General features: G+C 35.5%; 1 protein-coding gene across 1 annotated transcript; it reads left to right on the top strand.

The window, feature by feature from the left end:
• Positions 1-235: 235 nt before the first annotated feature.
• On the top strand, positions 236-14,187 carry LOC132560828 (excitatory amino acid transporter 5-like). Its single transcript, XM_060225519.1, has 8 exons — positions 236-374; positions 608-682; positions 6,904-7,026; positions 8,378-8,462; positions 10,471-10,704; positions 10,883-11,077; positions 12,596-12,730; positions 13,794-14,187. Exons 1-8 carry the CDS (start codon positions 236-238, stop codon positions 14,185-14,187), a joined length of 1,380 nt encoding a protein of 459 aa, XP_060081502.1.
• The last annotated feature ends 273 nt before the right edge of the window (positions 14,188-14,460 follow it).

Genomic DNA, 14,460 nt, shown 5'->3' with positions numbered 1-14,460 from the left:
AGTGGCAATGGTAGTGGTAGTAGTAGTGGTGGTGGTAGTGGTAGTAGTGGTAGTGGTAGTAGGATCTCCTTCCGTGTCCGTGTATCGCCTTACTGATTAACGCAGGTGGTCTGGTGACGTGCCATAAATAATTCAGAGGAAACATTACGACGCATCAAATAACCAAATACCATTAGCCTACGTAATTTTCAGTAGATATAGATCTCGTTTAAATCTGGTTTAAGAATAAAAGAAAATGTCGGAAGGAGGACGCTGCGGTTGCCTCCGACGGAATAAACTGATAGTGCTGACGATGGGTGGTGTTCTGTGTGGTGTGGCACTCGGCGTACTTCTACAGCGCTTCGACCCTTCGGAAACCACACTAATGTGGATCGGTAAGTACAATTCCTGATTAAGTAATATCATAGCAAATTTTACATATATCTCAAATAGGGACTTTCATCCAATGTTATCGTAAACAATGCTTATTCATGTTATAAAATAACTTAGTAACCAGCGGGAACATTCACTTTAAATTTTATAAAAACCCGAATGAATAAATTCTTCTATATGCTTTCTTTTATGTCATTGCGTACTTTTTTAGTTTATTTATCTTGTGATCTATAAGGTTTGCCAGGCGAGCTCTACATCCGCTTCCTGAAGATGTTGATAATCCCTCTTCTTATAACGTCTGTTATATCAGGTGAGTAGTGACCTACATCCCCTGTCACTTCTGTGAAGTCTTCGTGACTTACAAAAAGTCTGACTTGTTTGTGGGTAATCTTTTTTCATGATTTAAATTTGAGACATCCTTTCAAGATTAAAAATGTTTGTGGACACGACACAAGTATCTACACAATACATTCATTAGTCTTATTTGTTGCATTTTATTTTCGAGGTTTGTCTATATTCATGATAATAACGAATACGTCATGCAGTATCTGCTATCTTTGATTATTTAGATGTGTTTTTTAAAACAAAATGAAATTAATATTTCACTGAATAATTTACATTCGTGTATACTTAAGAGATACCTACACATAGCATTACTTAATCTGAGGCAAGATTTAATAAAGAATATATTTTCTGATAAAAATTGGAATGCTTCTGTGCCATTCGACCAGTGGATCAGTAAAAGAAAACTCAAAACGGACCTATGTACACGACTCGGACATGTAACATAATTTACTGCAGATACAAAATTTTTAAATTCATCTCAATCAAAGCTGCAGTCAGCAGCTAACAATGCTTTTAAATGACAAACTAAAAATTGTATAAGGTAAAATAAAAAAACCTTCAAGGATAATATGAATGTTAAATGATAACATATACATATATCTGTTAGGAGATACACTTTTTACCAACTTAGTCAGTTATAAGGACGTTATAAGAATGGGGGAAAATAGAAACATTACGTATGATACATGAATTATGAAAGGTATCTGATATAAATAAAAAAATGTTTACATCAATCCAAACATTTTATATCCATATAAGGTTATATCCGCATTGATATACTTACAATCAAACTGGACCAAGTGGTGACAATTGGAGTAGAAAAATTGTGCACCTTCCCAGAAACAATATATAAAGAAATGCTTTTTAGCACATATGGATATAGAGGCATTTGTTTTGCCTGCGTCCATCATTTACTTATTACTTTACTTATTACGAATCAACTCAATTGGTCGCCCTGTATCCCAGCATGCCACAGGCCCAATATCAGCACCATGGACCTTTTGTTAATTAAGAAGCTGATTAAATATTTTAATACATTTTACCTCTGTGACCTTGAAAGTAGGTAAAGGTAATTTTAACAAACTTGGTCGCCCTTCATCCCAGTATGCTTAAGCGCAAATGTCAGTACCATGGACATTTTGGTTATCAAATAGAAATTGTTCAAAGATTTTAACACAATTGGCCCCTGTGACATTGAAAGCGAGTCAGGATCATTCATATTAAAAAAAAAAAATTGGTAGCTCTTCATCCCATCCTGCCACAAGAACAGTATTAGTACCCTGAGCCTTCTGGTTATCGAGAAGTCGTTAGAATGGAAGGTAACGCGCGGCTGACGACGCATAATAATCTAATACTTAGCAGATCCATTTTAAACCAAGGCATTTGTAAGATAAGTAGATCTCAGAAATTCACTTACGTGTGATCATAATTTTTTTTAAGTTTCTTTTCGTGTGTATTGTGTAAAGTAAGTAACTGACTTCCATGTGTGTATTTCATAATCTGAAATTTGATCCATTGTTGTCCGTCATCCTAGTGTTTGTTTAGTATGCTTGGTGTTTTTTTTCTTATTTATCTTGTTGAAGCCCCTCACATTTTACTTATAGTTTATACGGCTGAGATATACAAAGTTAACACACGAGCGTGACGAACCCGAGTAGGGAATTACCAATCTAACAATGGTGACACTGATTAGTTAATTGCTCTGTCAAGGTGGCCAGTTGCTCAAGCTTAACCTGTAGTACAGTTATTACTGGTTCAAGTGATTGAGGAGGGAAGGAAACTGGGGACGCTGGCAACCCCTGAGCTGACTCTGAAATCCTAGCGCCAATAAAATAAAGCAATAATATTTAATATTTGAAAGTTGGATTTTGTGGAGAGAATGTGAAGAATGTAAGAATATTATAAAAAATAATTTAGCCTTAATTTTTTTAAATCTCTTAAATAAATCATATACCAATCTAAATTTCAAATAATTGTCTGTTTTGCTATTGTGATGGAAAAATCAAATGTCAAAATTAATACAAGACCACAGGACAGCACATAGCAGGTTTATTAAAAAAAACACACAAAGCTCCCCCTGCAGTACACCTTAGCTGTACGGAAATAATGGAATATTTGATCAGGTATTACATAAAAAATTATCTCCCTTCTCGACAGCCTACCCTAACATCATCCAAGCGTTACGATGTCAAAAGTTTTATGGTCATTTTTGATAATTATACATTTTGTATATTTATTTGATGTAAAGATTGGCACCAAACTGATAGTGCTCCAATATAAGTTACAAAAATGTATCTCTCTACAGCTGTACTAGTAAAACCACAGGAAGTCTTGGGTTGTATTGTCTCTGTGCTGAAACACCAGGGGGCACGGTAGGGGACTTAACCCATTATTTAACAGGACAGTTTTTTTTTCACATTACAAGTGTGGACCCTAGTGCACTTCTAGTTTACCTGTAGTCCTTTTCTTGTGAACAAGGAATCTTTTTCTCGTGCACTCGAAGTGAACTATGGTGTAAAGATCAGTATACACTCAACTGCATCAAAATTAAATAGTAAAGAATTATCTTTTTCAATTTCAAATATCTATCAAATTATAGAATCCATATACAAGAAATTTGGTTGTAGAGGTACAACTTCATCTAAACATTTTTTAAAACATATATCAAAACGTAATGCATTTTTTCAATATTAGTTTTTGCTATTCATTGAAAGACAAATATGTGTGCAGATAAAAACCGAATTGTTGGTTTTAATTATTAGGTTAATCATTTTCTGAGTGTTAGCCAGTCTGAAGGTTATATTTGCATTTTCAAATCCAGACAAATACTTATACAAATCTAACACTCCTATACCTAAATTAGGTCAAAACAGGTATAACATTTTTGTATCCTGTACGTTTTGCCACGAAGAGGTTATTTGTTTCACAGCAGGTCAGGAAAAGCTTATTTTCTTTCAATGTATTCAACATATGTTAAATATCAAATACCTACATGTATAGAGGCCTTTTATAGTTCATGTATCATACTTAATGTTTATATTTTTCTACTTTCTTATAACTAACAAAGATGGTAAAAAGTTTATCTCATGACACATATACATGTATATGGTTGCTGCAGAATGTGAAAAGGTGTACTAAATAGATCGGTCTAGTCATTATTGGTGTAAACCTTGTTCTAAAATGGCAAATACCGATATATTATATCTAATTCATAACACTATAATGTGTATGAAATAATTTAAATGTGATATTTTAGATACAGAAGTGGAGTATCTGCCTCCATATATTATGTACACTATTATCTGGTACATGTAGAAGGGAAGAAAAATGGGAGATAATCAGAGTCAAAATCTGGTACGGGTTTAGTCTGTAATATGGCAGAATGCCTTATATTGAAGACTTACCTGGTATTCATTTTTACATGCATTCAGATTCAGAAAGGAAAAAAGTGTTTCATTGGACATACAAATAAGTGTTTATGATTTTCAATTTATCAATCCTAGATGGCATTTCAAATCATTCAAGAACAATTTATGGGATGGCTTGTTTTCAACAATGGAACTACTTCTTCCAGTTTTGAGTATTTCTTCTTATTTTGGACACCTTGATAGTAAAGATGTCTGCTGACTGTGACACGTGTATCAAAGTATGGAGCTCATCCTCAGCTGGTTACAATGTGACTGTATTGACTTTCAAACGACATTAAGCAATCATATGGCTCAGTTAATTATCCTTGACACTGTTTTTATTGTTGAGTTTGTCATGTAATAGCATTGTTAACTGTAAACTGCGGTTTTGATTGAAATTTAAACATGTTTGTATCTGCATAAAGTGTTATGTTACATGTCCGAGGTATGTGCAAATGTTCGTTTTGAGTTTTTTTTTACTGGTAGTGGTCTAATGGCATAGAAACATTCCAATGTATATCAGAAATTGGAACCTTCATTAAATCTTGTGACACGGATTAAGCTTTTAATTAACCTCAATTCTACCTCATATACACAAAAAGAGATATTGAACAAGTTATATTTCATTGGTATATTATGAAGATTTTTGTAGAAGAAATTATACTTTCTACATAATGAACTTTAGAACCTACTGTATGTTAATCTGCAAATTGTGGGATCAATGACAATACGAATAATAAAAATATCCCTTCAGAATTCATTATTATTTACAGACAATCATTGCTTTTGTAGCAAAAGCAGTTCTCCTGTTACTGGGAGCATATCCGGATTTTCAGACACCTTCCGTTTTTTTAGTGGTGACATGCGCAGAGCAGTGTAAACAGAATGGCAGAGACGACAACAGTCGTGGCTCGTCTATACTTCGAACCACTGCAAATATGTTTAGATATTTTCTACAAGAAAGTGATTGTTTTTTTTTATTTTTGAGTTTATCATGTAATAACAGATTCTTTGGTTATGTTTAAAATTGCCGAAAAGGGCTAGAAAAATCATGCACGACTGCATAATTTGTGATTGGAAATTTATGACATTTTTGCCCATTGCCGAAAGGGTCTTGCTGGAAAATAAACAGAAAAATAAACAGTTCGATGTTGTTTTTTTACGCTTTGTTTCACACTTTGTTAAGGAAGCTATCTGGATACGTTCTTAAGTTCTTAATAGGGACGAGGGGGTGGTGGGGCACAGACTCTCGCACATCTATGACCAAGTGATAAACAAAGCGAAGCCGAATTGACTACAGTGCATTATTACCACCTGGTGTATTTTATTTTTTCTATAATCTGTTTACCATCTCGTCGCACCTTCACACTATGTACGTCATTGCTAGTACGCACCACACTGGTCATTTGTTTGATGAAGGTGACCGTGTAGTCATGGAAACGTCACACTCTAACCTGATACTGGTTGTGTTATAAGATGAAGGTGACCGTGTAGTCATCGGAACGTAACACTCTAACCTTCCACTGGTTGTGTTATAAGATGAAGGTGACCGTGTAGTCATGGAAACGTCACACTCTAACCTTATACTGTTTGTTTTTATAAGATGAAGCCGACTGTGTAATCATGGAAACGCCGCACTCTAATTTTACTTCTTGTGTTAAAAGAACTTCTATTCTATAGGTCATTATTTATTTCTGACGCTCAAACGCTAAACTGAATTTAAACAGAATGTAACCTGTCTGACGCTCAACCGAACGAGCTAAAGAGAAGTTTTCTCTAACCAAACGGTATTTTGCGGCTAGTATCAAACCGGGGTTACATACTCCCCGTCTAGGAAATAACTCGCCCTAGATTGTGAAAGTAACGCTAAGTATTTTTCCCCGAGTCCCTGCATGGGCGCAATTCAACAGAGGTCATTGTTTCTTTCAAATCCTCCGCTAAAGAGAAGTTCTCCCTAGCCGAGTGATATTTTGCGGATAGTATTTAGTTGTTTACAGGTTTATTTATCCTAAACATTGTTGTGAATTTCAATACGCCATTTTGGTAAACCACAATACTAGTATACTCTAAAAAGTTCTTCCCTTTTTGTTGCCCTATACACAATTTCATAAGGATGTGAGTCGTTGCAATTACGTTAAACCATGAATTAAATGCACATCCATGCTTGATAGGTTTGTCTAAAACAATCAAAGACGAGTCTACGGAAAGTTATTGTATTAATATTCATTCATTTTGATATAGGACGTATCCTTAAAACTTCAGACTGGAGGCAAACTTTCTCTGAAGGACGTATATACCAGTTAACTACACTATAGACTGGAGGTAGATTTTCTCTGAAGGACGTATTTACCAGTTAAGAACATTTCAGACTGGAGGTAGATTTTTTCCGAAGGACGAAATTCCAGTTAACAGCACTTCAGTCTGGAGGCAGATTTTCTCTGAAGGATGTCTTTACCAGTTAACAACACTTCAGACAGAATCTCAGACTAATGGCAGACTTTCTCTGGAGTATACATTTATTGCATATCAATCAGGAAACAGTACCTGAGATTGACCGTAGAATTTCTTTGAGAGGCATGCTTTACAGTATTATAGCTGAAATTGATATTTTTATTGAGGTCATAACGAAACAATTAATTTCCATATCATTTTAAAAGTCATTATATATTTTTCCATTAAATTAACAGAGACACCCCCCTCAACATTTCCACAGTAAACGATTCTTCTTGAAATTCACAGATATGTTAACCATTGTAATCCTTGAGCGTTCTGTTAACAGGTACATCCTCTCTGAACGCCAACACCAGTGGTAAGGCAGGGATCATCACTTTAGTGTATTTCATCTTCACCAACTTCACCGGCTGTGTGATTGGATGTTTACTCACCGTATTGATCGTACCAGGTAATGGCAGTGTTGCACAGTATCACAAAATTCAGCAGTTTAATAATGATGTAAAAAAAACGGATCGAGAATGCCGCTATTTTAATAGAACTAGAATACGAAATCAATGAACCGAAGACAACATTTGAACCAGAGATTTACACGATATCAATGAACTGAAGACAACATTTGAACCAGAGATTTACACGAGATCAATGAACCGAATACAACATTTGAACCAGAGATTTACACGATATCAATGAACCGAAGACAACATTTGAACCAGAGATTTACACGATATCAATGAACCGAAGACAACATTTGAACCAGAGATTTACACGATATCAATGAACCGAAGACAACATTTGAACCAGAGATTTACACGATATCAATGAACTGAAGACAACATTTGAACCAGAGATTTACACGAGATCAATGAACCGAAGACAACATTTGAACCAGAGATTTACACGATATCAATGAACCGAAGACAACATTTGAACCAGAGATTTACACGATATCAATGAACCGAAGACAACATTTGAACCAGAGATTTACACGATATCAATGAACTGAAGACAACATTTTAAACAGAGATTTACACGATATCAATGAACTGAAGACAGCATTTGAACCAGAGATTTACACGATATCAATGAACTAAAGAATACATTTGAGCCAGAGATTTACACGAGATCAATGGATTAAAGAATACATTTGAGCCAGAGATTTACACGATATCAATGAACTAAAGAATACATTTGAACCAGAGATTTACACGATATCAATGAACTAAAGAATACATTTGAACCAGAGATTTACACGATATCAATGAACTAAAGAATACATTTGAACCAGAGATTTACACGATATCAATGAACTAAAGAATACATTTGAACCAGAGATTTACACGAGATCAATGGATTAAAGAATACATTTGAGCCAGAGATTTACACGAGATCAATGGATTAAAGACAATAGTATACCTTCATAAGAGACACATATTACAAGAATAAGGTATTATGTTCCAGAAAGGGTGTCCTGCTACATTGTCGACATCAACAATATGAATCTTGGTAAATCTAAGCAAAGAGTGTCACAATTTTTAAAAACTAACATCGAAATCACGAGACATTCGAACGAGCAGTGAATTCAAGCAAGTTTATATCTTACAAGAAAATTGAATGTTTCCCAATAAGATGATTGTATCGCCATAAAATCTTCATCTTCATCAATATATATCTGTTGAAACTCTCTGTTGTGAGTGTGTCAGCAGTCGACATCTCGCGCGGAAATCGTGATACTGACGTTCAATTAGTTATTGAAAATTAAATGCAAATTGAAACTCTGATTAAATAAATTTATTTTACAGGAACCCAGCATCATAAAGACGTCGATGCGATGGAACATACAGTAAATACAAGAGAGTATCACGATTTATTGGCCGACGTATTCAGGTAATGGTATTTTCTTTCTTTCAAGCAAATCGTACGTTATACGTATTTCTCCTTTCGCTGTTATTTTTTAGGTGAAGACAATTACGAGATCCTCGCGGCTTTGATTTTTGATTTATCAACGTTTTAATTTCCTGTTGGATATATATACAGTCATTCAAAAACCATTGGAATTATAATATTTTTTTTAAATGACGTATTTATGTGCTATAAAATTTGTTTGATTTGGTTCTTGAATTAAACTGGAATTCAACATGTAGAGTGAATATATCTATAATCCTAAGGGGTTAATGAGGAATAGGAAAGTTTGGCTGTTTCATCACAAGAAAAGCACGTTGATTTTATTAATATGTAAATAAACATAATTCTGAAAAAACCTGTTAAACCTATTAATTAGACATACCGTAATCTCACCATCAGTGGGATATTTATTTTTTAATTAGAGATTTATCTATCGTGTCAGATGTTTTCGTATTGTTTCAGAAATCTTGTTCCAGACAATCTTTTCCTTTCTGCCTTTCAACAGGTAATGCTCTTGCACTAACTAAACGGCTTTACTTTAAAATGTATGCAACTGCATATTATTGAAAGACCGTTATCATAGACACAGAAATATTTCTTTAATAATGATTATCTGACTGACACTAAATTCAAGATCTATTCAATTCAAACTGAAAACTGGTTAAAAGATTGCGAAGTTTGAACAAGAGAAATATTTACACGGATACCATTGAAAAACTGCAAGGCTGATATAAGTAACTGGTTGTTCCAGACGATTAAATGACTTCTGTTTCCGCCCCGTAAATATAGGTCAGTCCAAGAAATGGAATGTTATCAAAATATGAATCAGGTTATTAACTACGCATACTAATGAGAACAGAACACGTAGCTAAGAATTGGAATATTTGAGAAAATCGAGTTTTGATAAGAACTGACTTCTCTTTAAGACGCAAACGAGGTACCAGTTGCAGAATAAGTCTCTTTCCGTCAACCAAACCAAACAGGAACAGACGAAAATCTTGGAATATGTAGACGGACCGAATGTCCTTGGTAATTACCAGTTTAGATATGAGGCAATCTTTAGCTTATAGAAATAATTTTCAGTTGAAAAAACTGTTTAATTAAAAACATTTATGGGGTTTTGACATGATATGAAATTATTAATACGATGTTTTGCATGAAAGATTATAAATTGGTATGCCCATTTATGCTGATGCCAATTAGTGGATAATACTGCATCATACAACATTTTATTCTGGGCTCTTCAAGGTACCTGGTTTGGATGGGGGTGGGGGTTAAAATAACGAAGAAACGAAAGCACGGAGCAACGTAATCAAATCTTAGTTTAGTTTATTTTAGACATTAAGTACATATATATGTAGTTACAAAATAACCAAATTATCATTGTTGAGACACGCCGAACTTAAACTTCAGAATACAAGTTTTAGTTTTGTATTATCAGGTACTGAAATAAAACATAAAATGTTTTCAATAGTTGCTTATACTTAGCGGTTATCTACAGGGATATTGATGGTCGGTTTCCTAGTTGGTATATGTGCTGGGAAAGTGAAGCAGGATGGAGGAGTGTTTCGAGAATTCTTCAGGTCCTCGTTCTATACACTGCTACACCTTATGCGCCTCTTCATGTGGTAGGCATTGCTGTTTGGATACAGTATCTCATCTTACGGGGGAACGTATTTGTATCAACCGTTAGTATCAACACCAAAGTCACGTGTGTACACCTTGTATGAAATTAATTTCATGACAAATTGGTCGTATGAGTGAAATGCTGACGCGTGAAAATGTATCAAAGTGCACACAAGTAAATAGCGTCTTTATACTCAGAACCGAATGTGTAATTAACTTGCAACATACAGCTGTTAGTTTTTCTTGAACTTGTGAGTGATGCTAAGGGTTAAAAAAAGTATAAATATATAGAAAACCTTGGTAGCGACTGAGGAGCGTATTGTTGTTACAAATCTTACATAACAAACCTTCTTTCTTTTTACAGGTTAACGCCCTGTGGTCTCTTTAGCCTTTTGGCTAAGATTGTCTCCAGCACCGACAACCTACCCAGTGACATGGCTGACATAGCTATGTACATCGTAACTGTTACGGTAGGGCAGTGTCTTGTTGTCGTGTTGTTGGTGCCGCTGGTTTACGTTATCGTCAGACGGAACAACCCAGCTGACCTTTTCATTAAACTTAGAGAACCAATTATGCTGTCCTTCGTCACAGGTAGTACGTAAGTGTACTAGGTCATAACAACGCATATGAGAATTCCATCTTATTTTACATATATTTGTTTGTATTTGTTTGCCAAATTCTTGACATAATGTGACACTTTATGATTCATGCAAAGTTGTCGGATTATCATGGTACCTGATTGACGTCAAATGTGACACTTTTGATGTTTGTTAAAGGGCTGCGGTTATTCCGGACACGGTCTGTCTCCTGGAAAAGGCAATGAGTGTGGATAAACACGTGGCCGAGTTCGTTGTGCCCCTATCTACTACCATAGGACGATGCGGAACTTCTTTATACGTATCTGTAGCGTGCGTCTTTCTACTCCAAACTCAGACCTCGGAATCCGATGCAGAAACCGTGGTTCTTATTTGGTAAGGTGTGAACCAGCGTATGGGTTCTATAGAGTCTGTTTTAAGTTAATCATGAAGAGTGCGTATAGTAAAAACATTTAGTAATGTTCAAGATTTCTATGTTTCTGTGTAATATTTATGCAAAGTTTTGTCAATTTGTTAACAAACAAATGTATAGCTATATAAGTCAACAGAGAAATCGACAAGCGCGATACAAAACATATTATTTCCAAGCGCTCAAATACTTCAACACTATGTGATGGCATATTTACACATGTAATTAATTGATGAGATTTGTATAACATCGGGGTCCCACATCACCGTATTTTACCTCCCTTCTAAGAGTAAGCAACTGGAAATATGGAAGAAAATATTAAATAAATTTATGTATGCCAATCTTGTATGGTAAGGTTCGAGAGAGGAGAGGTAATACTGTTGAATCAGTACTTAGTACCCCGAGTTGACTTGAAAGAGGCTAGACAGATTCAGTTTCGGAGTAAGCGTTGCTGGAAAAACCCGACATGTTTGTTGAATCATAAACCAAACTCCTATTCGATGAAAAAGGGCCAAATATGAATAAAACAAAATGTTGCATGAAGACCCCGGAAATGTAAAATATGAGAAATAAGGGCAGGTGTTGTTGGAAGGCTTCATCGAGCTTCAACGACGGTCTACCTATAAATATTGGTCAGTTAAAATAGTAATGTCGTGATACCGAAAGAAAATAAGGTAAGATCAACGGAATCACAAGGCATAATAACGGGCATCAAATATGTCTCATACCACACAAAGAAGTAGAATATTTCTCAATGAGATCGTTATGCTGTGCGTCTCTCGAAACTCTGTATGTTTGTCTAACAGTTGCCGACAATATTCACACGTTGGGAATGCAGGATGGTTGCTATCATGAAATGGAAAATCATAATAGGGAAATTGAAATCATCACGACGGAAGTGCCGTTGTAGAAAAGAAAGTGTCTGATGTAGATAAATATATCATGCTCTTGACTTCCAATTTAGGTTGGTATGAGATGGACATGTACGATCCCTCACCTACACACCCTCTCTCAAAAAGAACCAAACAAACAAAAAAGAAACATTGAAAAAGGTCTAAAATAAGGAAATATGAAGCAGAACTTGATAGTCCTATTTCACTACCGGTTTTCTCTTTAGAAATATTTATTAAAGATAAGTTGTGGATCGTTTAGGAAATATTTTTTTGAATGACCTCTGTGATTATGGCGATCAGAGGCATCTCTCCATAATGTAATAGCATTAAAACATTCATTATCATAAATTTGACGTTATTTTACACAGTTCTATCACATCTCTCCTTATTCTCCTGAATGCCAGTGATGGAATCTTTAGTTTCTTCAACATCTCACTGTAGGCCAGGTCCTTCATTCCGGAGGAAATTTGGTTGCTCTTCTCTAGACCGTCTTAATCTTGTCAATGTGTTTTTGAAGATATAGGGCCCAAACTGAACTGGCATAGTCCAGCTGTGACATTTTATATTGAACTTAATATACCTTGTTTTCAGTTTGATGGCTACACTATTGTCTACAGCTGCTCCGTCTGTATCAGGATCCAGTATGGCAGTCATCATCCTCATCTTGTCTAACTTTAACGTGCCATCTGATATGATCGCTATACTGTTTTCAACAGACTGGATTATGTAAGTGCACGGAGCAAAGCGTGACAAAAGACAATATTCGTCTATGACGTAAACGCACATGGCATTTTCTATAATTATTATACAAAAGACACGTAAGCAAATAAAGAATAATTCAAATAATGAATTAAACTGTAATATATAGCTGTTTTGTTCTTGTAGGACTCGTCAGTGATACTAGAGCCTAGCTTCTAAAGCCTAGGAGGTGACTGAGAAAAGTAGAGTTATATCTGAAGAAATAGCACTGTCCAGATAGGAGATTAATTAGCTCTATTATGCAATAAATTTCCTATTTTTCTAAAATATGACAAAGCATAACATCAAGTTCAGATGTCCATCCTAACCCGTGCCACTATCCGAAATAAACAAAATGTGACAGGCTACGCCCGCCTCGCCCACCAGCAGTATTTACATGAAGACACACAGCATAGGCAATGCTAAAGTATCGACAGACTTTAAATCAAAATCCAAATTGATGAAACCAGGTGAAAAATTCGTCCTCTGAATCATTGACAACATCCGCCATGGAAATCTTGGTCAATCTATGTAAGCTAGCCACGTTCTTGAATGACAATTAGTAACCAACAATATTAAGATATACTAACGAGCATCAACCACGTCTAATATCATTTCTCAAAGGAAGGTAATTGTGAAGACCGTAAAATGTCTTCATGGTCTTCACCAACCAAATATCCCTCGAAACCGATTGTTCTGACAGCTGCCGACCTCTTGCATGAAAATCGTGATATTAAAACATGTCCTTGAATCACTTACGACATGAAAATACATTTATGTCGGGAGCAGGATTGTTACTATCCAGACATAGAAAAGACATCAATGGGAAAATCGAAATCATCACGCTGATCACACAACTTAATTGTGTCGTTGTAGGACAAGATCGTTCATGCTCTGGTTTTCTGACACTTAGAGCTCCTCTGTTGATGTTATTGTAGTAGTTATATAGTAATGTCTGCTAGCATCCATCCGAACGTATAGCATGTTATGTATTCATAGAAACTATGCATACAGTTCATCTAAAGTTGTTTCTTGTTTTCTTCTTTTTCAGAGACAGAATCCGTACCATAACGAATTATGTAGTGCAAGTTCTGGGAGTGATCATAATAAACACACTGTGTGTTCCATCCAGACACAAAGATGTTCGCCGTACCTCTGACGTAAACGATTTGAATACCATTTCGTTATGGGATTTGTCCAGGTCAGACGGTCTTAATCATATGTTTGCTTCAAGGAGATCTAGCATACTTTCAATTTCCAACTTCATTACCCGTTCCCCAGTCGGATGGGACTCGAACATTGATCAGTTAGACAACGCCCTCTATCAAACATCGGCAGAAAGAAGACCTAGCATCCTGTCCATACCAAACATTGTCAACTGTAACTCCGACATGGATGACAGCAACACCGTTCGAAGAACGACATCTAATCTGTCTGGAATCTAAGGTTCGAACGTGCAAAGGTAGCGTCATCACTTATTGTGGTGTAACCGTGTACAATTTGATCATCAGTTTCTGCAGTTCACAGCAACAACTTTTAACATTTAAGAACTGGAGAGTATAGTGAAAAACAACCACCTTCGTGTGTCGTTATAAGTATTTTTTCTGTTATCAGGATATACATTTTCAGATCACCTGACCTGTAATGTAAAGATGCCCTTTTGTTATCATGTGTTTTCGTCATGTCTGAATAAAACACAAGTAGTATGGATAGGGAGT

The sequence above is a fragment of the Ylistrum balloti genome, unplaced genomic scaffold (assembly GCF_031769215.1).
Source record: "Ylistrum balloti isolate Yb309-2 unplaced genomic scaffold, AGI_CSIRO_Ybal_v1 Utg371122, whole genome shotgun sequence".
Lineage (NCBI taxonomy): Eukaryota > Metazoa > Mollusca > Bivalvia > Pectinida > Pectinidae > Ylistrum > Ylistrum balloti.
The sequence above is the reverse complement of the archived record's forward strand: the minus strand, read 5'-3'. Positions and strand labels throughout refer to the sequence as shown.

Bases quoted from the DNA above. Each gene is read 5' to 3' on its own strand.
- LOC132560828 (XM_060225519.1), top strand. From the start codon at position 236: ATGTCGGAAGGAGGACGCTGCGGTTGCCTCCGACGGAATAAACTGATA. The intron at 375-607 runs GTAAGTACAATT...GTGATCTATAAG, and splicing joins AACCACACTAATGTGGATCG to GTTTGCCAGGCGAGCTCTAC. The intron at 12,731-13,793 runs GTAAGTGCACGG...CTTCTTTTTCAG, and splicing joins TTTTCAACAGACTGGATTAT to AGACAGAATCCGTACCATAA.